The sequence below is a fragment of the Castor canadensis genome, chromosome 12, assembly GCF_047511655.1.
Source record: "Castor canadensis chromosome 12, mCasCan1.hap1v2, whole genome shotgun sequence".
NCBI lineage: Eukaryota > Metazoa > Chordata > Mammalia > Rodentia > Castoridae > Castor > Castor canadensis.
Genome location: NC_133397.1, coordinates 113,242,435 through 113,268,471, shown reverse-complemented (window position 1 = coordinate 113,268,471; position 26,037 = coordinate 113,242,435). Strand labels below are relative to the sequence as shown.

The following is a 26,037-nucleotide window of genomic DNA, read 5'->3' as shown; positions in this document are numbered from 1 at the left end:
GGGAGCTGTCAGGACAGCTCAGACAGCCAGAATGAGCAAGCTCTGATTCTGAAATGTCAGGGCTGCTCAGGAAGCCTCTTGGGAGAGCTGCCTGCTCCCAAAGAATGAGATAATAATTGCATTGAAAATTCAAGAGAAGCAGAAGGCTGGTAGAACACACTGGGAATTTTAATCACTTTCTCAAAATGCTTTTGATTAATATTCCTTCTAGCCCTTCCTAGGTGTGTCCTAAGCCTCCCTCATTGTACCTGACAGGTAATTAGTGCTCTGGTGGGGGGAGGGGCATGCTGCTCAGATTAAGATAATGCTCATGAGGACGCTGCACAGATGTAAGGGCTGCACATGGAAGGGATGGCTCTTAATCCCCACCAAGTTCAGACTCCTGTCACCCAAAGCCACTCATATGGTCTCATACCATTGCTCATGCTGACGTCCCACTGTCCAGATTGCCCTTCTGTGCTTTCTCTGCCCTTGAACTCCACTCATTTCTCAAGGATGTGCTCAAATGGAACAGCTCTGGAGTCCTTCCCTTCTCCCTGGCGGAGGAGAAGCATCTGTGCTCTCCTCTATTAAGGGCACTTGGAAAAACCTGCATACTCTCTGGCAGGTAATAGCTACTTGACAAATATTTTCTTTAACTCACCATTTCTTTATTTGCATGTCTATCTTTTCCAGCATAAGAAATGAGTTTATTCTTCTTGATATTCACAATGATGAATACAGAAAGCCTGACCAGTAGGTGTTTGACAAATGTTGGTTGAATGAAAACAATAAGCATTGGTTAAAGATTACTTGGAAGATGTGAGATGGAAAGAAATGGTTTACTATGTTAACCAGAGCCCTTCCTGAATGTCAGCTTGCTCTAATAGTTAATCTAAGAATTTTATGGAAGGAGTTCTTCTAATTTAAATCCATAAACCACTAGAAAATCCTGCCAATGTGCCTAGATTCTAATGTTGTACAACTCTGGCTGTAAATGGTGGTGCTTTTTTGTTGTATTCACTTATAGTTCAGAAAGATTCACCAAGGCCAGGTGTGGGTGGTACATACCTGTAATTCTAGCTGTAGGAAGGTATAGCTAGGAGGAGCATGGTCCAAGTCTGTCTCTAGGTAAAATCAAGATCCTATCCAAAAAAAAATCACTAAAGTAAAAAGGGCTAGCAGTGTGGCTTAAGTGATAGAACACCTACTTAGCAAGCACAAGGTCCTAAGCTCAAATTCAAGTACTAAGAAAAGGAAAGATTCACCAAGAAGCCTTTTCATGCCTCAGTTGTTCCACCTGCAATGTGGGACAGAGCAAATCATGACTGTAATGAGTAATCCCGCTTCTCTCCCCTCTGATATATCTTTAGAAGAAGACAGATGTCACTGGGGGTGGGTGTGTGCAACTCTTTAAAAACAGAGCCATTTGTTACATGCAGTGGGAAGCACTAAGGGCAGAGCTTGAGATGAAGAAAAAGAATCACAATGCTTTCTTTTTCTTCCTCATCTTTCTTTGATACAACATCCCATGATAATCTGCAACTAAAGAGAAGAAAACAGCATCCATTGGCCTGCTAGCACATGACAGAGAGCCTTCTATTTAAAGTGAGATCTTTTGGACCAACAGCATTGACAACAACAGGGAGCCTCTTAAAATGCAGAATGTCAGGCCCCACCCCAGACCTACTGAATCAACTCCACAGGTGATTCATATGCATATTAAAATTCAGGAAGCATAGGCATGGAGTAGTCTTAAAAATATTCATGAAAGTAAAATGAGAAGCAGGGAAGAATACAGGTAGAGGATGTTAAAAAGTATTCTGCTACCAAGACATAGTGAAATGAAATGAATTTTGTCATGAGAATAACTAGAAAACCACTGGGGTGAGGTGGCAAGAGAAGGGAGAAAGGACTTGGATGTAGCCACAAACTCACTCAGGCAGTTGACTGAGATGAAGAAAATATCAACTTGTGAACTCCATCAAAGAAGTGCATTGACCTCAGCACAAAGACAGAGGAACCTAAGTAGAATGCATAGGAGAGTCTGCAGCTCTCTTGCTGGCCCTGCCCCATCAGATCTCACATGGTATACGACCAGGACCTTGGTGGTGTGTAAGTACATTCTAGCTCCATGTTATAATAAACTCTCTTGTTTTCATTTAATTGAAATCTTAGTCTAAGTTCCTGTACCAAGGGTAGAGATTGAATTTGGAAGTCTCTGTGTGTCTGTGGGATATGTAGAATGTGTGTGTGTGTGTACATTTAAGTTGAGATATAGTTACACATAACATGTATTAGAGTTGCATTACAACAAAATACTAGAAGAAGTCAACTTTGAGATGGAGAAAAAGAAAAGGTGTGGTAAAGAAAAGGGGTTCATATTTAAAAAAAATTAGCTTGCAGTTTGAGAGGTTCGAGAGCATGGTATCTGCATTAGCTCAGTTCCGGTGAGGATCTCATGGCAAGTGGTGGGTGACAATGGCAAAGGCACACAGCAGAGCAGCCATCATATCTGCATCCAGGAAACAGAGAGCTGAGTGGGCCAAACTCAGGCTTTTCTAGCAATCCTCTCTAGAGAACCACCAAGAAATCCTGTGAGAACCACCTTTAAGGGTACACACCCCAATGACCTGAGAACCTCCCACTAGGCCCCACCTCCTAAAGGCTCTACCATCTCCCAGTAACCCCATGCTGCTGATGAAGACTTCAGTAACAATGACCTCTCAGGGAAAACTCATACCAAACCAAAGCATAATACAAGGCACAGATCTTAAGTACTCAGTGTGATGAGTTTTCTTTGCTTATTTGGTGGTACTGGGGTTGAATTCAGAGCATGCCAGGCAAGTTCTCTGCTATTGCACTCAGCATCATCCCCAGTGCATGAGCTTTGATTCTTGTGTACACACATCTATATATATGTCAAACAAAATATATGTTTCCATGACTACAGATAATACTCTTATCTTCACAACCACCCAGAGACAAATAGCTGCTGACTTTTATTCCCACAGTTAGTTATGTCTACTCTTGGACTTCATGAATGAATCATGTGGTATGATCAGGAAGTATCTACTCTATTGTTGATGTCTAGATTCTTTCATTCACCATAACATTCAAATACATTTATGTTAATGTATATAGCAGTAGTACATTACTTTTATTGCTCTGTAGTAGTCTGTTGTATGAAGATACTACGATTTGTTTATTCTTCTGTCAAGAAGTATTAGGCTTGCTTACAATATTGGTTCTCATGAGAAAGGCTGCTCTGAACACTTTTACAAAAGTCATTTGTAAGCACTTTTTGCCTTTTATATTTCTTGGAGATAAATACCTAAGTGTAATTTCTAGGTCATAGGATAGATGTATGTTTCAAAAAGTTATCTAAAGTGATGGCATCAGCAATGCCTAAGTTCTAGTCCCATGCCTTCATCCCAACACTCGATATTATTAATTGTCTTGATTTTCAGTCATTCTGGTAGGTACCTCCTTGTGATTTTAATTTACATTTCCTCGATGACTAATACCTTAGTGCCCCTTCATGTGTTTATTGCCCATTATGTCACTTTTTATGATGTGTCTGTTCAAATCCATTGACTGTTTTGAAAATTGTTGATTCATAGGTGTATTGGTCCATTTTTCCTTACTGAAATGAAATATCAAAGGCAAGCTACTTATGAAGAAAAGAAGATTTTTTACAGTCTTACAGGTTGAAAGTCCAAGCAGCATAGCATTGGCTCTGATGAGGGCCTGGTAGTGGGTGGTGGGAGCTAGTGGGAAGTGAGAGGTCATATTGCAAAATCAGAAGCTTGAGAAAGAGAGACTGGGGCCCCACCACCCCCCTCCAAGGGCATGCCCCAACTGACCTAAGAATTTTCCACTAGGCTCTACTTCTTACTGGTCTACCACTTCTCAACATCACCACTTTGGGAACTTAGCTTCCAACACACAAACTTCTGGGGTATGAATTCAAGTCATATCCAAACCAGAGCAGTAGGAATTCTTTATATATTTTGTATATAAGTCCTTGTCAGATAATATATATCGCAAATATTTTTTTTCTCAGCCTGTGGATTCCCTATTTAGTTTCTTAATAGTGGCTTTTGATGAGCAGAAAAATTCAATATTTATGAAGTATAATGATCTTTTAATATTTATGAAGTACGATATATCTTTTTTCTTTTTAGCTAGCACTTTTTGTGTCCACAGAAATCTTGCCTTCCTTAAAGACATAAATGTATTCTTCTTGAAATTTTATGGCTCTAGCTTTTACATTTAGGTCTCTGATCCAGTCCAAATTAATGTGTAAGGCATGAAACAGTGGTTAATGGTTGTTTTATTCCATCTAGATATCATTGTTCTAGTACCACTTGTTAAAAAGAATTTTCTTTCCCAGAGAATCAACTTTGGGCTTTGATCAAAAGCCAACGGACTTTATATGTGAGAAACAATTTTTGGGCTCTGTGCTCTGTTCCACTGACTTGCTTTGTCTGTTCTTATTCCAGAATGACACAATTCCATTGCTGTATTTTTATTATTAATTCTTGAAGTCAAGTAGTTGTCCAGCTTTCTTCAGCTTCTTAAAGATCACTTTAACTATTCTAAATACTTTAGATTTCCACAAAAATCTTACAATTGGCTTGTCTTATTTCTTTTTAAAAACTTGTGATAATTTGAAGTTTTTCATTGAATCTATAGATTAGTTTGGAAGAATAGTTGTCTAAACAACACTGAGTCTTGCATTCATGGACATGACACATATTTCCATTTAATTAAACCTCCTTTAATTTCTTTTGACAATGGTTTGTAATTTCCAGCATAGATGTCTTTCATCTTTCATTAGATGTCTGAATTCTTAATCGTTTTTGATAAATGATACTTTAAAATTTTCATTTTTCAGTTGTTTGTGGCTATTACATAGAAATTCAACTGATTTTTTGTATTTTGAACTTGATTTACATTTAAATGTTGACCCAACTTTTCATTTCTGGAATAAACTCACCTACATTGTATTATCTTTTTTTTTAATAGGTATCTGGATATTATTTTGTAATACTCTGCTAATGATATTTGTATAAATGTTCACAAGGAACTAGTGGTCTGAAGATTTATTTTCTTGTAGCATTGCGTTTTTGTCAAGTTTTGATATTAAGAGTTTGCTGGTTTTCTGAATGAGTTTCCCTATTTTTCTGATTTTATATAATATCAGTATCATTTTATTCCTAAATATTTGATGGGATTTACTGTTGAAGTACCTGGGGCTGGAGTTTCTTTGTGTGAAGATTTTTGAGTATAAACCTGATATCTTTTCTTTGTCATAAGATTTATGGTTATTTAGTTTTTGCATGTCAAGTCAGTTTTGGTAATTTCTATCTTTTAAGGAATGTGTTCATTTGATTCAAATTTCCAAGTATATTGGCATGAAATTATTCACAACACTGCTTTATTTTCTTTTTCACATGTGTAATATCTATAGTGACATCCCTTCCTTAATTTCTGATATTAGAAATTTATATTTTGTCATTTATTACAGATGCTTAGATTACTTTTGCTGCATAATAAATTATTCCTAAAGTTGACAGCTTAACACCACCAATTTAATTTACTTATGAATTTGTGGGCCAGAAATTTTAGAAACTCAGCCAAACCGCTCGTTCTTGGAATCTTTAGCGAAGTTGAGTTCACCTGTCAGTTGGGGCTTTGGACATGTGAGTATCATGGAGGCTGGACATCCAATATGGCTTCCTCACACGGGCTGATGTTGGCTGTGGGCTGAAAGTTGAGCTGGGGCTGCTGATGGAGTGCTTATCTATGAACTGTTCTGCACAGAAGCTGTCTTCCTCAGGGCAGGTTTCCCAAGAGAATGAAGTGAAAGTTGTTTGGTCTTTTCTGACATAGTTAAGAACTAAAGGAGTATCCTATCCAACAAAATCTATTGGTCCCAGGCAAATCACCAAGTCCAGCCCAGATTAATAGGAAGGGACATAGTCTCCATCACTTGATGAGAAAAGCCTTAAAAAATTTCAGTCATATTTTATAATCTTTATAACCAGTTTAGGTAGAGTTTATCAATTACATTAATTTTTCAAACAATATTTGCACTGATTGTATTTTGTCCATTTTTATTTAATTGATCTCTGTTCTGATTTTTATGACTCACTTTCTTCTATCTACTTTGAATTTATTTTTTGTACCTCATGATATCTTCATATTTAATAACAATAAAATGAGGTTGCATTTAAAATACTTAAGAGACACTAAAATGTAGTATTATTGATTGACTTCAATTGAGAAGAGCTCTCCGAGTTACGGAGTTCTGAGGCATACAGTTTTCCAACTTATTCCTGATTATGTGTGGCCAGCGTAAAGAAAGGCCTAAAAGGAAAACTGAAGGAACCAGGGCAGTGCCTCCATATAAGGGAACTCTTGACAACATTCAAAGCCCTTCCACTTTCATTCTCAAAATCAAGGAACAAACCAACCAGGCCCAGAGGCTTCTCTATATTGTGAGGAAATACTGGGATGATGGTCAAGATTATCCTCCTTGACACATAAGAGCAGGAATATATCTTTAGATTCAATGTGCTGCTCTTCATTATACAGGTCTCTTTACAGACTCCTAGAACCCAATCCAAAGAGTCTTTCACATCCAGCTTCCAGTGATGTTTCCCAGAGGAAAACTCTGCTCTCCCTAGGAGGCAAAAAAGTTCTATTGGTGAAAATTCACAAGTGCATCTTTTTTAAAAAACAGTTTTAAGCGGGCACCAATGGCTTACGCCTATAATCCTAGCTACTTGGGAGCCTTAGATTAGGAGGATTGTGGTTCAATGTTAGCAAGGGCAAACAGTATGTGAGACCCCATCTCCAAAATAACCAGAGCAAAATGGACTGGTGCCATGGCTCAAGAGGTGTATGAAGGCCTGAGTTCAAACCCCAGTCCCACCAAAACAAACACTTAAACAAAACACTTTTACTAGTATGTATTAGTTGTATAGGGGAGTTTCATTGTCACATTTCCATATGTGCTTACAATGTACCTTGGTTAGATTCAACCCTCCATCATTCTCTCTCTCCTCCACCTCCCACCACTTAAAACAATTTCAACAGGTCTCACTGTCCTGTTCTCATACAAGTGTGTAAAATACATCAACCATATTCACCCTCCTTTACCCTCTCCATTCACCCTCCGCCCTCCCGCTAGTATCCACCCCCTAACAGAACCTGTTTTACTTTCCTGCCCTTCATTTTTTAAAGTATACATTGTTTAAAGAAGTTTCACCGTGGTATTTTACCCATGAGTACACAGAGGCATTTTGATGGTCACTCTAAACTTCAAACTTCTCACATCATCAGATAGTCCCACCTCTTGTGGTTGGGTATTACTTCTTCAAAGGAAATCTGCACTCAGAAGCAGTGGAGCCCATCTATCAGTCCAGCGGTCATGGGCTGGGCACCAAATGCTGGCCTCACGGACTGGGGAAGAAAAGGTGCTCTGACCTCCTCTTTGCCAATGTGTCTTCCAAATCCTGGATCAGCTCTGCAAAGGGCTTGTGGCACATTTTCACCATCCCCTGATACATTTCTCTTAAGTGTTTCCTCTTCTGGGCCATTTCAGTTTCACTTTTTTTGGAGTTACTGTAAAATTTTTTTATCTTCTTTTTAAAGATTCTAAATGTCGTTTTTCTTCTTCATAGAGATCTTGATGGCGTTTCCTGATCTCAGCCCTAGTCATCTCTTCCCAGAGGTACACATATCCGATCGAAAGGCTGATTATGTTCTTCTCTTCATTGATATTTCTCTGACTTCCATGGATATTTTCCCATAGAGATCTCATCTGCTTCAGAAGCTTCTCTCTGTGCTCCTCAGCAGCCCTTTCAATGGGACAGAGTCTGTGGGCCCCGTATTCCTGAGAGTTGAGCAGAACAGACAGAGTAGGCTCTTGTCCTCTTCACAGATCTGCCTTGTCTCTTTGTGCATTGTATACCTAGGTTCCTCAGAGATCAAGCATTGCTTCAGACTGGCTTTTCTGGCAGCAGGCACTGGATTCTTCAGAATATTGGATTTGAGGTCTCCCTGCTGGGATGGTTCCCTGCATATTGGGCAATGGACAGGAGTCTGGGCTTTTGCCCAGGAAAGGCAGAGACAGGGCAAACAGAAGCTGTGCCCACAGCCTGTGGTGGCTGGGTCTGTAAGGTAGTTCATGCAGATGAAGCAGGTCAGTTCTTTCTGGAAGGCTTGTGGGATGTCTGATTCCATTGGTGTCTATGGTCTCACCAATGTTTGCTGTAGAAGTAATAATAATTCAGCTCCAGGGTCAGTCTTCAAGGTGGTAGATTTGTAAGTCTCTGCAGTCAGAAGACTTGTAAACTCACTGCCTGTTCTGGAGAAGAACGCAACTTTGAATTTAATTTGCTCTTCTATTTTAGCATATTAAAGTGGAAGTAAGCTTAGGTCATTGATTTTATGCCTTTCTTCTTTTTCTAATAAAGACATTTAAAAGTGCAAATTTCCAGCGTATTACAAATCTGTTGTTTCGTCTGTTTGTCACACAGTCTTTGCCCTAGGGCCAAGGTCCCACAAGGCACAGGACTGGGCCTAACTACACTGCTTCCTTTCCTAGAATATATTGGTTAAGAGCAAAGACCTGAAGCCAGACTGTCTGAGTTTAATCTTACATCTGCACTTCCCAGCTGTGGGACCTTGGCCAATTACTTAGGCCCTCTATGCATCCATTTCCTCTCAAACCATAGATTAACAGATGATTGACAGGCTGAAAACAAATTCATTGATATGTTTAAAATGGGGATATAGTGACAATATCCATCTCAAAGGTTATACATCACAGTAGATTCTAAAAATGTATTTCTCAGTATCCTTGTTATGTTGTAATTGGAAAAAAGGAGGCCCACTCAATCATTCAAATGATTACTTATTATGAGTCAAGAAAATGTTCTGGCCAGGCACTGGGTGGCTCATGCCTGTAATCCTAGCTACTCAGGAGGCAGAGATCAGGGGGATCACAGTTCGAAGTCAGTCCAGGCAAATAGTTCCATGAGACCCTATCTCAAAAAACCCTTCACAAAAATAGGGCTGGTGGAGTGGCTCAAGGTGAACGCCCTGAGTTCAAGCCCCAGTACCATAGAAAGAAGAAGGAAAAGAAGGAGGAGAAGAAGGAGGGGGAGGAGGAGGAGGAGGAGGAGAAGAAGAGGAAGAGGAAGAAGAAGAAGAAAAAAACATTCTGGACATTGATCTTCTCACTTAAAGTCACTCTAAAGCTCTATCATCATTTACTTTCAGAATTTGAGGATAATAATTAGTATTTCTGTATAACATAGTTACCTTCTTAGCTCCCACAATTGTAGTGTTAAGTGGTCAGTGCTTGTCAAGTTTCAAGTGCTAGTTAAATTCATTACATACAGAATATTATTTAACACTCACAACATATCTCCAAATAATTCAACTTAGATGGAATATACAGACTAGTTGGTCTCCATAGTCCCTGCCTCAATGTCTCCTGAACATTAGGACAGCTTCCCCAAGCCCTGCTCTTGTTTTCGATAAGACTAACTAGGTCAGTTCCCTACTGGGTGCCTCTGAAAATTTTGGACCTCCTGGTATTTTTGCTGTCTGTAATTGATTGGGAAGATAGTTTAGCCAGGCACATATGAGAAAGCATAGGTTAGAAATAGAGGCTTTGCAATCAGACAGACCTGAGTTGGAGTCCTAACTTTACCCTTTACCAGTTATGCAACCTTGAGCAAGTTTTCTAACATTTAGTCAATCATTCTTTCATTCATTCCATAAATGTTTATGAACACTTGTGTAATTCCAGGCTCTGTTATGGGCACTGGAGAGACAAAAGGTGACAAAACAGACCGCAGTCTCTGTCCATATGAACCTTACATCCTAGTGACTTTATGACTTCTTTATAGACATGTCATGAATGTAATGTAGGTTAAATGCTTAGCATAGTGCCCCTAGAACATACTTAAAAAGTACTAATATCAGGAAAAATGAAAACACCCTCCCGAGTTTGATGTTTTTAGGTATCCTTTGGCCAACGTAACAGTGCAGAAGAGTTGCCTGTCAGAATTGCATTGATTTCTAGAACATCTGATCTGAGGGTTCCTCTTCCTGGTATCTTTTCTAAAGATAGCTGCCTGACCAAGAGATAAAATACAGCCAAGATCACTTAGCATAGCAATTTAAAAATATTTATGGTAGTCTATAAAATAAATAGAGAGGAAATTTCACTTATGCCTTAACCAAGGAGCCAGCTTTATTGGCCACTTAATTGCCCACTCTTCATTGTTTATCTCAATCCTTCAGTTAGGTGTTATAGGCAACATTGAAGGTGACCATTTCATTTTTAAGCTTTTTCTAAACCTAAATTTTGTTTCCTAAATCTGACCATACACATAATAGTAATAGAGGGATTAAGTAGATAAAGATTAAAATGGAACTTATCTTGCTATGATTCTGAATGGGAACTACTTGCCTCTGTAAATTCACATTCTGCTCTCCCATGTGTTACAGTGGGTAGTCATTATCTCCATCCTAACAAAAGATTACCACTTAGGTCTGATTCCCTTTCCTCTCACTACATTATAGCCATTTCCATGGTCATATGTTTCTCCTTAGGAGACGGTCACTTTCTCAAGGGCAGGGACCATTTCCTACAACTTTACATCTTGTGTTTATGTCGTGATGCCTGGAACATGGTCAGTGATCAGTGTGTGTCCATTGAATAGAACTGAAATGGCATTGATTTCCTTTCAAATCACAGGTGAACACATTACTGCCAGGCTAAAATCAAGTCTCTAACTGTCATCTCTTGGGATTTATAAAGATTCCAAAAATATCAAAAATAACAATAGCAAATTTATTTAAAAATACTTTGAATTAAATTCAGCTAAAGCCACGCAAAGACTTAAGTTCAAATATTTTCAAGAACAGCCTATCACCTAAAACCAGTAAATTTATAAAAGATTCCAGTAAAGAAACACTACTACTAAAATCAGAAGTAGAAACTACATAATAATAAGCATGATTCCAAGAGAAAATGGTTGAAATATCCTTTTAATACTTGCCACTTCTTTTTAGCTTAGTTATTTAGATAAATAAGTATTAGATATCTAATAAATATTAGATAATTGGATTATATAGTCTTTGATTATAACATACAGGAAGACAAACATTATCTTCTACTGGAAGACATTGTTTTTTATAATTTTAAGCTAGGTATTAATATGTAAAGAGATTTTAAAAGGCACCAAGATGTTTCACGAATTATTTCAGGAAGATTAGTGGAGGGAGAATTATATAAGAAAGGAAAGGGTAAATCTAATGTGCAAAATTTGGAAGCAGGGGTATGGAGCAAAGTAAGAGAGAGAACAAAATAGAGTCAGGAAAGGGATAGAAAATGTTAGAGAATGAAAAATATTGAGACAACCCATCTGTATATGACCATAATATGACATAATGCACTATAAGTTGTTGAATATTAGGGGAGCATGGTGGTAGAGAAAGAGTAAGTAATGGAAGCGATTAATTTGATTAAAGCATGATGTGTGTAGGCCTGAACTACTAAGGTGAAACCTTCTTAGACTATCAATATACACTTAAACCCAGACACTAGTGGCTCACCTCTTAAACCTAGCTACTCAGGAGGCAGAGATCAATCAGGAGGATCATGGTTCAAAGCCAGCCTGAGCAAATAGTTCTATCTTGAAAATATCCAATACAAAACAGGGCTGGCAGAGTCGCTCAAGTGGTAGAGTGCCTGCCTAGAAAGAGTGAGGCCCTGAATTCAAATCCTAGTACCACTAAAAGAAAAAATAAATGCATACACTTAAAAACAAAAAAAGATATAAGCACTTAAAAATAAATATATTCACTAAAGAAAATGAAGGGCAAGAGGGTAAAATAGGTCATTTCTGGGAGTAGGTACCAGTGAGATGGGGTGAGAATAAGGAAATGGTGAATGTGGGTGAATATGGTAGATGTATTTTATATTCATATATGGAAAGAGAATATTGAAATTGTTCTAAGAAGGGTTGGGGAGGAGAGGGAGAATGAGGGAGGGGTAAGTCTGATTAAGATATATTGTAATCACACATGTAAATATCGCAATGTATTCTCCCTGTACAAATAGTATATGCTAATAAGTTTTTAAAAATAATTGGGGGTAAACATATATCGAGTGCCTACCATATGGCAGCCATCCCCTAGGTCCTATAGATGCAGAGAATTCTGCCCTTGCGAAGCTGACATTGAAGTTGAGGGGGGAGCCAGTCAAAGTCCTAAAAATGTTGAACCTCAAAGGGAAGGGGTTTGGTTTTTAGTACTTAGCTTCTTGTGACTTCTTTTGGCACTATTGGGATAGTCTCAGTCCCCTTCCACCTATGAGATACACAGATTCAGAGAAATTAGGGGCAAAAAACACGGGCAGTCACAAACATGGGCATTTTATAATCTTCCTCAAGGATTATAGACCAATTTGTCTTACGTTTACATAAACACTAGGGGCTACTCAAGTAATGTGCCTAAACAGAAAAGTATGTCCCAAGGTGACTTTCTAAGTCCACACCGAGACACTAGCTGGCAGTGTTCCTGCTAAAATAGTAATATTGTAAAAGAAAATAAGTATTTTTTTGTTTTACTGGGCATCTGCATAACACATCTATTTCAAAAAAGACCATAGTGAAAAATTAAAGCAGATAATATACAATGTCTATCATGGTATCTGGCACGAGGTCGGTATTAACCACACAGACACAGATACCACGCACACAGACACACAGACACGCACTTCCTCCTTCAGCTGCTGTGAGCAGTACACGGGCCTTGCCTCTGAGAGAGAATATGAATCAGGCTTCTCACCATTCCGTACCAGCATCGGCCCTGCCGCCTGCACATCTGGTGGGTAAGGCATGCAAGTCCCTCTTTAATCAACAATTTACAATAATGGCATTTCCTACCCTCATCAGAGAATTCAACCAGGAATTGATTGCAGTGCAGCTCTTGCTAAATGCTCATTGGGACGGTCAATGTTTGAGAGAAACTGCCTCATGGGTGTGTTACCCATATGCATTCTTCCAAGCTTTTTTCTTTGAATTAAGAAATCAATAGACACCTTATCTGGATTCTTTAATTGCTATTCTGTATAAAATTCTTTGTTGAATTAAAACGTACTGCTTCTTAATCCATTATTTTGGAGAATGTGTATTAAAAATATCTGCCTAGCGTGAAACTTGGTCCAAAATAAATTCTTTTCTTTTTTCGAGACAAGGTCTCACTATTTAGCCCAGGCTTGCTTTTTAGCCTCTCAAGTGCTGGGATTATAGGCGTGAACACCATGCTTGACTCTACCATAGTTTCTTAGTAAATATTTGAATATTGAAAAAGTAGATGTTTGAGTAGGTTTATGGTTTTTCCTCTTCTCCATAAAGCCATTAGAAAAATAACCTCCACTAGGATGTCCTTTTTATCCCTTCTCTCTCTAGAGAGCTGTGCTGTGTCCTTCACATCTTAGCTGGATATCCCCATCTTTCTGATTTACCTACCCTGCCTTTCTTTCCCAGGCAAGGGTTCTAGGTTTTTCCCACCCTGGTCCCACTGTGGTTATAGCACCTAACACCTGCTTTTATAATTGTTTACACAATAACCTTGCTAGCCTGTGAGCCACTTCAGGACACGACTGTGTCTTTTTCATCTTTGTAACTGCAGCCTATGCCACAGCGCCTTGCCCAAAGTAGGTCAATAAATCTTTGAATGTCAAAAGAATGAATAAAGCAATTCAGTATCTCTTATATAAGCACCAACTGAACATTTCTTCCCCGAGCTCAATAACAGTAAAGCTGATTTTCAGAACATTTTTATAGAGTTCCTGCTTTTTACAAAACACTTTTCTAGTATTACAAGAGATCTTCATGGTCTCCACCACTCAGGAGTTCTCCATCAAGTGAGGGAAACTTATAAGTCTATAAATATATTTAAGGTACTCTGAATTTAATGTTTTCATAGCAGCACAGAGAAGTTGCTTAGCAAGCGTGGGGGGGGGTGGGGGAGATTAACTCCAGCATGGAGATGAAGGAAGTTTATTGTTTGAGGTTGACTTTGAATGGGTAGAATTTCAGCAGACAGACATGGATATGGGAAGCAAATGCCAGACAATGGGAAAGACCTATCTTCCTCTACCAGTTCCTGAGTTTGTCCATCAGTCCATCTACTCATCCCTCAGGCTTTAATGAGGGGCTGAGGTTTCTGAGTGCATAAAAAGAATTTCATCTTTGTATTCATGAATACTTTGTGTGATCCTGGCTTATGGTAACTTTTCAGTAGATGCTTATTGGCAAATCAGGTTTATGAGTATATAGGCAAATAAGACTGGAAAAGACAGTTGAAACCAAATTGGGAAGACGTAGTTCTGTTTTGTCGTGGATAGTCATTGAAGGTTCTTGAGTTGGGGAAGGATGCAGCCAGACCTGATTAGATGTAACGAATAGGTTGTATATGAGGATAGGTAAGACACCCAAAAAACTAGATAGCATTTGTTGCCCTCAGTGCAGAGAAACTAATGCAGATACTTTAAAGCGACAGTGGCCAATAGGAGAAGGGGACCAGGAACTAGAGAAAAGGTTAGATCGAGAAGAACTAACCTAGAAGGTAACACGCATGTACAGGAAATCAATGCAAGTCAACTCCCTGTATAGCTATCCTTATCTCAACTAGCAAAAACCCTTGGTCCTTCCTATAATTGCTTATACTCTCTCTTCAACAAAATTAGAGATAAGGGCAAAATAGTTTCTGCCTGATAGCGAGGGAGTGGGGGGAGAGGGAGGGAGCGGGGGGGGGAGGGAGAGGGGGCAGGGGGAAGGGGGGAGAAATGACCCAAACATTGTATGCATATATGAATTAAAAAAAAAAAAGAATGGGTTATAAGAGATGGAAACCAGAGACTAGAAGAGCAGCTAGATGGAGGTACAAGTGAGAGTCAATAAAAATGTGAATTAAGTGTAACTGTGATAGCTGGCATCTGGTTATTTTTCCTGTTACTCAGGTTACTTCATTTTGCTAGAACCACTCTATTTGTGGAAGTTTTTATGCTTCTTGCTCAATACATGCTAATTTCCCCCACCTTTTACTTGGTGAGAAAAAGGGGGCTTTAAAGCAATGTTAAATACAGGTGACAGCGTTTCCTGAAGTTTTATGGGGTTAGAAATAAATCATTTAAAATTCAAATAAAACAGAATGTGAATTAAGTAGTAGAGGAGGAAGGGGTGAGGATCTTCAAGTTTTAAGTTGACATTTCTGCTTCTCTTTAAAAATCACTCTCCTGAAGCAAGAAGAACTAGAATGAAGGCTGCACTACATCACACTATCAGGAAAACATACACAATACCAAATCACACACAGCAGAGAACTTGGGTGAGGCAGTCAACAGGAAAGAGAGGAATTACCTGAGTGGCTGCATCCCCTACCCCACAGGACACCAGCTGCTGCTCTGAACCCCAGTGAAAGAGACTGGAGCATCCTTCTCTGGAATCTTCATGGTGCCTAGATGACAGATAGTAATGCACACAGATAAGTAAGCCTGCCTTATTTGTAGATTTATTACACGCAATTTTTTGACCAAACACAGTCAAAAAACAGTAATAAATTTAAAAATCAAAAGAAATTTCAACCCAGGCACTGGTGACTTGAGACTGTAATCCTAGCTACTTGGGAGACTGAGATCAAGACAGTAGTGGTATCAGGCCAGCCCATGAAAGGGGTTTGCCAGACCCTGTCTCAACCAATGGCTGGGTGCACATGACTTTCATCCAAGTTATGTGGAAGGCTGAATCAGGAGGATCACCTATTCCAGGGAATGGAGTAGGGTGTGTGTGGAGAAGTGTAAGGTGATGGGGAGTTTGCAAGATTGCATCTCAATGGCAAAAAGCTGCGCTTGGTGGTGAGCAACTTTCATTCCAGCTACACCAGAAAGTGCAAAATAGGTCATCTGCAGTCCAGGCAGGCCTAGACAAAAAATAAGACCCTATCTCCAAAATAACCAGAACAAAAAGAACTGGAGCATGGCTCAAGTGATAGAGCACCTGCAGGTGCAAAGCCCTGAGTTCAAACTCCAGTACTGCCAAAATTAAAAAAAAAATTCAAAAACTGAACTGTACACAGTTCAGAGGATGTAGAGACATTTTCAGTCAGTCCCTTACTATCATCAGTTGTTTTATATTGTGTGATATGTTGAGTGTTCCCCTGCCCTTAATTCTATGAAAATTGGCTTCCTCAAAACCAAATGGTGACCCCAAATCAAGGTAAGAGTGAATGCTTTTAATTGAAGTGATAAAGTGAAAATCTGAGATTTGTTGAAATATGGCAGGTCTTCAGCAAAAGTTGGCTGATGTTATGGGAAAAATGAATCAAACAAATGCAGTGCAATACTGAACTCTGTGCATTCTGAACATTCATCCTTTTATCTTAGCGCCGTCTCCTTGGAAACCACAGACCCACGGATACCAAGGGTCTACTATATTTCCCCAAGTCAAACAACCGTAAGTTGGATTTCTGAAGTCATGGAGCCTTGCACAATCAGAGAGTTTCCAATTAGTCTTACGGTGTCTCACTCTTAAAATAAATGGAAAGCAAGAAAGTTGGAAGAAGGAGAAGGAGATCAAGAAGAAGAAGGAAAGAAAGAAAAGAAAAAAGAAAGGCCTACAATCTAAAAAGCGATAGAAAAGAGCTCCTACCAAACAAGTGGCAGAAGAAAACTTAAAAACAGCATTAACATCCCTAGAGTAGAGGATGTTATTAAAAGGAACAATGCGAGAATAAGAAAAAGCTTTTACAAATCACAATAGAACTAAAATAAAAAAAACTTAAAAGAAGAACTGAGAAATTTAGTTGAGGAACCTCCTTGGAATACAAAGATATGAAAAAAGGTAAAGAAACTGAAGGATTCTAATATCAAACTAATAAAGACTGTAGAAAGATGTAACAGAGAAATGGATAAAACAGAATCATCAAAGAAATAATTTGGCAACATTCGTGAAATCCAAAGTACATAGATGCTTAAATGAAAAGTCCAAAGAGTGTTCTCTCCAAAAATAACTTTTTTAAAGCCTGCACCAAGATGCATCCTTCTGAAATTTTAGTGTATGAAGGATAAAGAATTAACATAAAGAAGTTCCATAGGAAAAAAAAAAACTGGTCACCTATAATGGTTTAGTAACCAGCAGCAATCCTGAAAGTCAGAAGACAATGGAGAACTAAGACCAGCATTAGGAAGAAATATTTATTTCCAGTGAAGGAAATTAGCCAAACTATTAAGATATACAATAGTAGGATGAACAAAGAAAGAGAAAGCATGAAATCCAAGAAAAACAGGATTCTACCAAGAGAGAGGTGGAGAGACTCCCAGCTGGTGGTGAAGGGAGCGCTCAGGACCATAGCTGTGTAGTTGACATAGAGAGCGGCCAGTTCATAGAGCAGGAAGATGAAAGGCTCAGGGGGTAACGCCCCATGAGAAAAATATGGCATGACAGGCAACTGCATTTGAGAAGTTGTTAGACAGAGTAAGAATATTGAGCTAGTTGCTGGTAAACAGAAAACTAAGATTTTTTTTTTTTAAAAAGGGTGGTGAATATTAAACATGTGAAAATTTTAAAGTTGAACAGGAAGCAATGAGAATAGTACACTACTTGACTTGGCAATATGGTTTACATGGTTTTAATAAGGTAAATATTAAATACATTATGATGGTGTGAAAGTGATACATATTCAGTAGAAACTGCACTTTTAATTTTGAATTTTGTTCCTTTCTGGGCCTGGTGAGATGTAGGTGGACACTCTACTGGACAGTGGCAACAAGGGAAAGTCTCAGTCAGTTCCTCTCTGCCCTAGCATGAAGCCAAACAACAAATATTGTATAATGAATTGTGTTGGCACTATGGAAATTTTGTCTTGGGTTTTCAAATGCTGTCAGGTCTACACAACACCTCACAACTCCTGTCTCAATACTTCATTATAAGCTAGGCTTTGTGTTAGCTGATTTTGTCCAAGTATAAGCTAGTGAAATGTTCTGAGCATGTTTAGGTAGGCTAGACTAATATGACCTTTGCTTGTTAAGTATATTAGGTGCATTTTCTACTTACAATGTTTTCAACCTATGATGGGTGTATTTGGAACATAAATCGTATCATAAGTGGAGGAACATCTGTATTTGGTGCTCCTCAGGGTTGAGGCGGTACAAATTGCACAGCCTCACATAGTAGCCCTGCGTCTTGGGAACAGGACCAGTGTTGGGACAGCTTATATGAGAGTAGGATGGCTCTAAACCCTTGTTTAGTACTATTTGCCTTTTGAAATGATGTTTGTTTGATTTTTGAAAACTCTAGAATTAAAAAGGGAGAAGATGGATTTGAGATATGTCTGAGATAGACTCATTAGGATCTGGTGAGCTCTGATGGACAAACAGAGAGAGAGGATGTGGGGAGTGAGGGGAATGTAATATAATGGAGGGGGTGAACTTGTTCAAGGTATTCTATGTGCATGTCTGGAATGACCACAATGAAATCCCATCGTATTATTAATGTGTGATAATTCAAAAGTAAAATTTAAAAATTAAAAAAAAGAAGATAGCGAAGAGAGCTGAGAGTAATAGGGGAGTGGGAAAAAAAGAGCCAGAGGAAGTTGGATTACCAAGTCAGGAGAAACTTCCAGAGGCAGTAATGGCCACCAGCACCACATGGTGGTCAGCAAGAAATGGTGCAGGCTATGGGCCTCAGCTCCATTACTCTGAACTGCAGGTTCCTAATCTAAAGACCATGGGTAATGATTCCAAACTCTGCAACTCCCTTTTGCTTCTACTTTCAAGGAATAGAAAATCTTGCTGGAATGATACATCATTCTTAGCGCCCAGTTTTACATCTTGGTGATATTCTCATGAAACTAATCTAAATATTGTCTAGGGAAAGGGTTATGCAGTAGAAAATTAATTTTATGTTCAAAATTATAATAATGATTTCCCAGGTCCTGAAGAGATGTTTCTCCTTTTAAGTTTGAGTAGGATTAGACTTCACTTCCTTGAAGCAGACAGCTGAAGTTGGGGCTTTGGAGGGTCTTAGAGAATTCTACAGAAACTCTGGCTCCAAGACGTAGTTGCAGAAGACTGTCAGTCTCTTGCTTTGATAGACAAAATAATGTCTTTCCTGTTGCCAGACCGAGCTCCCTTTCCCTGGAGGACAGGCACACCAGAGGCAAGAAAGCCATGCTATCTCAACTCAATCCAGGTCTGACTCTCAGAGAAGACAAATTGCATCTTGAGTCTGAGCCCCAGAAGGAACTCAGAAATGCCGGGGAGGAGGAAAAACCTGGGGGTGGAGTGAGATCTGATGTCACCATAATCACCCTCTTCTTCTAACTACAAGACAGAGGACTCCTACAGTGAGTCCCAGGTAGACCATGCTGGGCTGTTGAGGAGCCCTCTGTTCTGGTATGTCTCAGCCCCAACTGAAGGCTTCTTCCTTTGCCTGCTGTTTGGCATTGTGGAAGTTAGTAACAATGACAAGAACAGTTTTGTAAAGACAGTCATGTTGTGTTTAGCAATGGGGCTCGGTTCTGAGAAATGCATCCTTAGGTGATTTTGTCCTGATGAGAGCATGACAGCATGTACTCACACAGACCTAGATGGTAGAGCCTACTGCACACCTGGGCTTTCAGGAGTCTGCTTCCAGAATAGGGATGTTTCATCTATGTTGTAGTTTGTCTCTGCCAAGTAATTTTTCCCCACAATCAGTTTATTTAGTTTCCAAAAATTCTCCACCTGCCTTCACATCAGCACTCACATGAGGTATGACAATGAATAACATGTCCTGAATCTCTGAACCCTACCACCAGCAGTAAATTCAACATCATTGCAGATCAGCCTTCTCTTTTTCAACATTGCAAGCAAACTCTTTACTTTGACCCCAATCCTTGTGGTGCTGAGAGAAATACAGTTTGGTGTCTGGTCTTCAGTTCAGGTCACTAGAAGACCCTCTGTATCTGACATGAGCTCTTCTCGAACTTGTGTTGGTCTAGTTTCCTTCAGTGAGGCAGATCCTTCAGCTTCCGTCACTTTGCTCACATTCTTGAAGGTGGTAGTGAAGGTAGAATGGAACATGCTTGACTGAAAGCAGTAACCACCATGGATTTTCTACCTTCATATTCCTTAATCACTTTTACTTCTGTTTCCAGGTCAATCACTCCAGGCCACCTCTTCCTGATTCTGTCCACTTAGGGCAGTAATGAACAAAGCAACATGAGATTAAATCAAGCATAAGAGGAAATGATGATCAAGATGAGAGGTGCAATGCTGCTGGAAGGGTAACACAGCACACTGTTCTACAGTCCCCTTTTCCTTCTATAAGCAGAAAGAGCACACTCTAAAATAAGGGTAAAAAGTACAGTATGGGAAATGCATAAATCGGTAGCATAGTCATTACTGAGTATTATGCATTGCAATAATTGTATTGCTGTACTTTTATAACACTAGTGATGCAGAGGTTATGTCTATATCAGTAGCATCACAAACGTGATGATATTTGTGATGTTATTATAACTATGAAGTCACTAGGATATAGGAATTTTTCAATTCCATTACAATCTTTTTTTGGGGGGTGGTATGGGAGATTGAACCCAGGGCCTTGACCCATGCCCCTAGCTCTTTTTGTTTTTGTATTTTGTTTCTGAGATAGGATCTTCATAACTTTTTTCCTGGGCTGGACTTGAACTTGATATTCTATTGACTCTGCCTCCTGAGTATCTGTGATTACAAATGTGTACCACTATGTCTGACCATGTCTGGCCCAGTATGATTTTATGTGACCATCGACACATATGCAGCCCATCATTGATCAAAATGTCCTATATGATATGTGGCTGTACTGTGTGCAGGTACAGTTCTTAGCACTTTACTTACATTAATTTTTAGACAAGCGGAGAAAATGAGGCAGTGATTAAGTAACTTGTCTAATATTAGTGACAGGCCAAAAATTAGAGGCTGGTCCCTGAACACTGGATTCTCTATTGTATCTTCAAGACCCTGGACATCCGTCTGAGAAATAGTCCTTCCTCTCCTCAGAAGGCCCTTGGGCTGGGCATTCTGGTGTCTTACTTGGCATTCATGGTTCTTCCTGTCTTCCTCCCATCTCTTCCATTATATCTGACTGCAGGTAAGGCTGCTACACTGAGCTTTTTCTAGACTGCCCCGAGATCTTATATCTTTGAACTTTGGCTAATTCTGTTCCTTTACCTTGAGAGCAAAGGAACTTTTCTTTCTCTCTCTTTTTCTCTCTTTCTTTCTTCTTCCTTCCTTCCTTTTCTTTCTGTCTCTCTTCCTTCCTTCCTTCTTTCTCTCTGTCTCTCTTCTTTCCTTCCTTTCTTTCTCCTTCCTCCCTTTCTTCCTTCCTTTCTCTCTTAATTCCTTTAATTTTTTTCAGCTTTTCTCAATATAGATTAACTGTACAAAATAGTAGGTTTCATTATGACACATGTAGGTAATGTACTTTATCATATTCACCCCCACCCATTACCCACTCTTGTCCCCTGCTGGTTCCTTTCCTTTTTCCAAATAGTCTCCTTTCTACTTTCATGCCTTTAAAAAATCCACACTCCAAAAATGAGAGACAACATGTGATAATTATCTTCCTGAGCCTGGTTTATTTTGCTTAACATGATGCTCTCCAGTTTCATCAAATTTCCTGAAAGTGACACAATTTTGTTCTTCTTTAGGTCTGAATAGGACTCCATAGGATATATTTCCTTCAGGCTCATTCCATAACTTGGCTATAGTGAATAGTGCTGCAATAAACAAGTGGGTAGATATCTCTATTTTATGCTGACTTTGTTTTTTGTTTTTTTGGAGCTTTTTGGTATAATCCCAGGATTAGTATAACTAGTTCTACTTTTAGTTTTTGAAGAAACTCCACATTGGTTTCCATAGAAGCTGCGATAATTTGCATCCCTACCAACAGTGTATAAAGGTGCTCCTCCCCTACCCTCCACTCCACCATGCTCACCAACATTTGTTGTTCTTTGTTTCTTTGATGACTAGGGTGAGAAGGACTTTGAATGTCAATTTAATTTGCATTTCCCTGATGGCTAAAGATATTGAACATTTTTTCATGTATTGACCATTTCCACTTCTTCTTTTGAGAACTGTCTGTTCAATTAATTTGTCCATTATTGATTGGATTATTTTTCTTTTGTTTTTTGGTGGTACCGGGGTTTGAACTCAGGTCCTCAAAGCTTACTAGGCATGTGCTCTTCCACTTGAGCCATGCTCCCAGCATGGATTATTTGTTCTTTTGAACAAATAATTTCAAAAGGAATCAAAGCCCTTAATGTAAGACATAAATTTTGAAATTATTAGAGAAAAATAGTGAAGTGAAAAGATTTTAAGATATCAGACTAGACAGAGACAACTCTCTGAGTAGGACTCCAATAGCTTAGGAAATCAGAGCAAGAATCAACAAATGGATTTGTATGAACCTTTTGAGCTATTTATATATTCTGGATATTAATCCCTTGTCAGACAAATAGCTGGAAAAATTTTCTCCCATTCTGTGGGCTGTCTCTTCACAGTGGTAATTTTTTCTCCTTTGATGTGCAGAAGCTTTTTGGTTTGATCCAATCCCAGTTGTCAATTCTTGCTCTTATCTTCTGAGCTATTGGAGTCTACTTATCCAGAAAGTTGGTACCTATGACTGTGCTTATTTTCCAAGCATTTTTCTGGTGTTTTCTTGTAGTAGTTTCAAAGGTTCAGGTCTTACATTAAGATCTTTAATGCATTTTGAATAGATTTTTGTACAGATGAGAAATAGGGATCTAGTTTCAGTCTTCTACCTGTGAATATCCAGTTTTCCTGGCTCCATTTGCTGAAGAGACTGTTGTTGTCTCCAAAGTATGTTTTTGGCAGCTTTGTTAAGAGTCAGGTGACTGTAGCTGCTTGAGTTTATTTCTGGATCCTTTATGCTATTCCATTTGCCTTTGCTTCTGTTTTTGTGTCAGTAGCAGACTGTTTTTGTTAGTGTTGCTTTGCAGTGTAATTCAAAGTCAAGTATTGTGGTATCTACAGCATTGTTCCTTTTGCCAGGATTGCTTTGGCTATTTGGGGTCTTTTTTGCCTCCATGTAAATTTTAGGATTTTTTTCTGTCTCTGTGAAGAATGTCATTGGAATGCTAATGGGGATTACATTGAATCTATAGATCACACTCAAGAAAATGGCCATTTTCACAATATTAATTCTGCTGACTCATTAATATGGGAGGTCTTTCTGTCTTCTAGTATTTTCTTCAATTTCTTTTATTGTAGTTCTCATTGCATAGGTCTTTCACCTCCTCAGGGTTTTTTTGTTTTGTTTTGTTTTTGAGGCTATTGTAAATGGGACTGTTTTCCTGGTTTCTTTCTCAGCATCTTATTATTGGTATACAGATAGGCTACTGATTTTGGTATGTTGATTTTTTTATCCTGATACTTTGCTGAAACTGTTTATCAGTTCTGAGAGTTTTTTAGTAGAGTCTTTCTGGTCTTTATACTATAGATCATATTATTTACAAACAAGGATTATTTGATTTCTTCCTTCCCTGTTTGAATTCCTTTTATTTCTTTCTCTTTCGTGTTGTTCTGGATAAGAATTAAAGCACTATACTGAATAACAGTGGAGAGTATGGACACCCTTGTCTCATTCCTAATTTTAGAGAAAATTCTTTCAGTTTTTCCCTATTCAGTGTACCATTGGCTACAGGCTGTCCTATACAGTCTTTATTATGTTAAGGTATGAGTCATCTAGTCCTAGTTTGGGAAGTTTATACTGAAAGTAGCTAGTTCTTCTTCCTTCTTCCTCCATACTGCTTGTTGGAATGTGGGTGTGATACCTAGAGCTCCAGTAGCCATATTGTACCATGAAGATGAGGACCATAAATCAGGGGATGATGAAGCAGACAGCCTGAGAAATCTTAGGTTTCTGGTGACCATCCAACAGAGAAATCAGTCCTAAATTACCTGCTTTTGGATTTCTGTCTCATTCAAACCTGTATTTCTCAGATATTATTCGTAGTTAACCCTACCCTTAACTGATATACTGGGAACATTGCTTATCTTTCTGTAAAATGTAGAGAATTGTATTAATCCCTCTTGGTGCAGGGGGAAAAATGAGATAACTTGAAAAAGAATAGCATATGCTCTGGCAGGCTGGGGAGAGATATTTCTGGAGAAAAGAACATTTTGGGACTAAGCAAGTCATGACACTTGTCTGAACCAAGCTCTCTCAGTGTATGTCACCTAGTCCCTTGGGTGGCTGATTGCTTGAGGAAGGAGTTGCTGAACTGGGTGATCTTGAGTCTCATCTCACAGAGAACAGAAGGCTCTCTACCTTCATTTCTGTCCATGCCTATGAACAATGTGGCTGGAGTAAGAATACTTTTCTTTATATACTTCCTGAAGACTATGACATTTCTCAGACATCCAAGTCCTCAGAAATCCATATACACAGTCTCTTACATTGTCTCTGCTTTATCCCTGTCTGTGGGACCAAGACAGGAATGCAGGAGTCAGTGAGGGAAGTGAACAGAGTGAGACTCTTAGGGACAATGTGCTCCAGAGCTTGCAAGCAGGCTTAATCTGAACATACCAATCACAGTGGGTCACTTGCTCTTTCTAAAGGATCTAAGCACTTTCAAATTTTAATTTATGTAATTTCTTCCCTTGTTTTCCCCTGAAATGCCCTGGTTTTCTTGGCAAACTTCTGCCCTTCCTTTAAGGTTTTGCTTAACTCTTCCTTCCTTTGAGCAGTCTTTTCTGGACCAGTTAGAAAACAAGCCATACTGGAGGCAAGATAAGCATCCTGTTGTGAATGAGAGTAGACTTCCTAGGTCTATGCATGGAAAGAAGGCTTCTGTACATTAGTTGGAAGACAAACTAAGGGAACATCTATACAGATGGCAACAATACTCTCAGCTCTATTAAGGAGCAATTTGGGGTCAACCAGACCAACAGTAGGGTGGTCAAGGACTTTATATCATTTGACAGGGCCACAATAAACTTAGCAGAGAAAAAATAAACCAAGCGGTACCCTAGCCCCAGACAGTGGGATATTGGATTGATTCCAGCTTTTGGCTATTGACAATTGAGAATGACACTTGAGCTTTGGGCTGTGGACAATTAGATTGTATCTACCTTCTGGTTATTGTAAATAACATTGCTACATTGCTATGAAGATGTTTGAGTCTCCTATTTCATTTATTCTGGATATGCATTCAGAAACAGAATTGGTGTATCATATGGTAATTCTATTTTTAATTTTTCAGAGGAGCTTCTCTACTGTTTTCCATAGTGTCTAGGGCTCCATTTTTCTTTTTTTTTACATCCTCACTAACACTTGTTATTTTCAGTTTAGCTTTGTTTTTTATTGTAACCGCCCTAATGGTTGAAAAGTGGTAACTCATTGTGGTTTAGATTTGTGTTTCTTTACTGATTAGTAATGTTGACCATCTTTTTCTTTTAAAAATAAGAGAATATTATCTTTGAAGTCTCTTTGTTTTAGTGAGGATATGTAGTTATCACACCAGTGTTATCAAATCATTTGCTTACAATCTTTAAAACAGTTCTTAACACATCCCTGTTGATCTCATTCTCCTTGGATAACTCCAGTAGATCCATCAAAGTCTCATTCCGACTCCTTCAACTCTTAATCAATGAGAGGTGTGTTCTGTGCAATCAGGGTCAAGTTCCTAGAGTTTCTCATAACCAGTTCCTGACCACAGAGAATATAATGGACACGTTTAGGTTCTCTCTTATGGCTTTGAGATTTTTTTTTTTAAGCAATGAGAAGTCTCTGATAAATCTATTAGAAAAATTCCTGGATGGCCTTTCCTGATTTCTGTTATTCATGTTTCTTGTCTGTCAAGCAAGGCACCAGGAGGGTAAGTCCTATATTTGCTAGACCAGAATGTGAATAAAATCATTCTAAACTAACAGCAGTCCATTCTGAGGAGATAAGAGGACAAATGTCTCCTTTG

The 26,037-nt window shown here is 38.8% G+C and overlaps 1 protein-coding gene across 1 annotated transcript; it reads right to left on the bottom strand.

Moving 5' to 3' along the window:
• Window positions 1-7,219: 7,219 nt before the first annotated feature.
• On the bottom strand, window positions 7,220-8,429 carry LOC109702559 (tripartite motif-containing protein 43-like). The gene is given in 3 exon segments (XM_074051021.1): window positions 7,220-7,639; window positions 7,642-7,896; window positions 7,899-8,429. Coding segments are annotated over 3 exon segments (786 nt in total). The 5' UTR covers window positions 8,236-8,429; the 3' UTR covers window positions 7,220-7,445.
• Between the last annotated feature and the right edge of the window lie 17,608 nt (window positions 8,430-26,037).